General features: G+C 49.5%; 1 protein-coding gene across 1 annotated transcript in view; it reads left to right on the top strand.

Annotated features, from left to right (window-relative positions):
* Positions 1-43, top strand: part of MGAM2 (maltase-glucoamylase 2 (putative)) — a 92460-nt gene extending 92417 nt beyond the window's left edge. Inside the window, exon 49 of the mRNA XM_030885264.1 lies at positions 6-43. Coding sequence (XP_030741124.1) covers positions 6-43 — 38 coding nt within the window. The remainder of the gene's footprint in view (positions 1-5) is intronic.
* Positions 44-1942: the final 1899 nt, after the last annotated feature.

Raw genomic sequence — 1942 nt, 5'->3', positions numbered from 1 at the left:
TTCAGACTACATCTACTCCTTTCCCTACAAATACTACCAATAACAGCACTAATGCTACAGCTTCCAGTACAGCCCCTCCATTCCTGACAAGTACTGCTGATGCTGGTGCCACCACTACTGCGGTCTTTACTGTGACTGCTCCTTCTCCTGCAAGTACTGTTGGTGCTATAACTAATACTACTGCCTCCAATACAACTACTCGTTCCTCTATAGGCACTGCTGATACTGCCAGCCATCCTACTGTGCCCAGTACCAACAATCCATTCCTGACAAGTACTGGTGCTGGCACTAGTATGCCTATCCTGGTGACACATACTCCCTCTTCTACAATTAATACTGATGCCAGTACCAATACTGCTGTTTCCAATACAACCATTCCTCCCTTGGTAAACACTACTGGTGTTACCAACACTACTGTTTTTAATGCAACTTCTCCTTCTCTGCCGAGTACTACTGATGCTAGCACTAATACTAACATTTCTACTACAGCTCCTCCACCTACGGGAACTCCTGTTGCTAACACTAATATGACTATTTCTAATACAACTGCCATTTCCCCTACAAGTAATACTAAGGGTAGTAATAGTACCACTGTCTTTATTTAACCACTCTGTCTCAAACATACCCTCCTGCTGAAGCCTCCTCCCCAGAAGGCTCGCTTTGAAGCTCCTCTTGCGCTGCAGGGCATGATGCTGTGAGCCCTACTGTGCCTTCAGAGATCACCTCTGCAGTAACCGGGGTCGCTGTCGCTAAACGAAGGTCTCCCTTACAAACTCTTTTCTCTACAATGTCTGCTGGCATTGCACGAGGTGTAACCACAATGACTACTACTAAGCCTTCAAATCCTCACCCTGCTGGCGCTAACAATACCCTTTTCTGTTCTTACTCACATGTGTACAAGAACAGGCACTGCTTCCACTAGTAGTATTGCTCCTATTATGACAGCTCTTTCTTCTTCAAGCACTGATGCTGGGATTCCTGTCATGACTCCTTCTGCTACTCCTGCCCCTACTCCTCTGCTGACTCCTCTGCAGATACCATCCTTCTATGTTGCTCCCCTTTCCAGCAAGTAACACACTGACTGACTACTTCTATTAGTACTGATGTCACTACACCTATGAAAGCAAACGCCCCTCAATGCAGCATTCCAGATACACTCAGTATCCTGATAAAAGATGCTACGGCTGCTGCCGCCAACACCATGAAAACGCCCACAAGTCCAGCTCCAATAGTTATTTTCACAGATAAAATTCCTGCATTTCCCATGGGAGGCATTGAGCGCAGATGATCAAGCCGCTCTGGAAGACCCTCCATGGGCCACTAGTCCCCATTCTACTGCGAAGGTGACACCGGTGTCACATCACACAGCATCCACTTCTACCCATCGGCCTGCTCCACGCACGCTCGGGACGACTATGGCAAACACGCAGCTGCGGCGGACGAAGGGTTCAATGGCCATGAAACCGAACCAACTGCCGTTGAGTTGATCCTGGTGCATAGACATGCCCTAGGGCAGAGCGGAGTGCCCCTGGGGTTTCTGAGACTGCGGGTCTTTCTGGAAGCAGGCGCAGAGTCACCAGTGAGTTTGAACTGCCATCCTTGTGCAGCCTATCACTTGGGTCACTGCACCCAAGAGGAAGGACAAACACCTCTGCTTCAGGAGACACTGATGCAGCCATGGTCATCTCCGTGTTTCCTGTGACTGTAGATGCTACTACTGTGGAAGCCACCGCCCAGGACATTGCCATGTCACCTCCTCAAGGGAGCCCTGGCACCACCGTCACAAATGGGACATCTGCCTCTGCACTCGCTAGATACATCACCACTGCCTACCATCCCATAGTCCCATCCATGGTTTAAATACCACCTCCCCAGGCAGCGGAGACCCCATGACACCAGCACCCTTGTATTAGTCTGGGTACTTTGGAGAAACAAATCCACG

Source organism: Echinops telfairi, unplaced genomic scaffold (genome assembly GCF_000313985.2).
Source record: "Echinops telfairi isolate 266 unplaced genomic scaffold, ASM31398v2 ScPeMD7_23;HRSCAF=83, whole genome shotgun sequence".
NCBI classification, from domain to species: Eukaryota; Metazoa; Chordata; class Mammalia; order Afrosoricida; family Tenrecidae; genus Echinops; species Echinops telfairi.
This window is presented reverse-complemented; position numbering and strand designations above follow the sequence as displayed.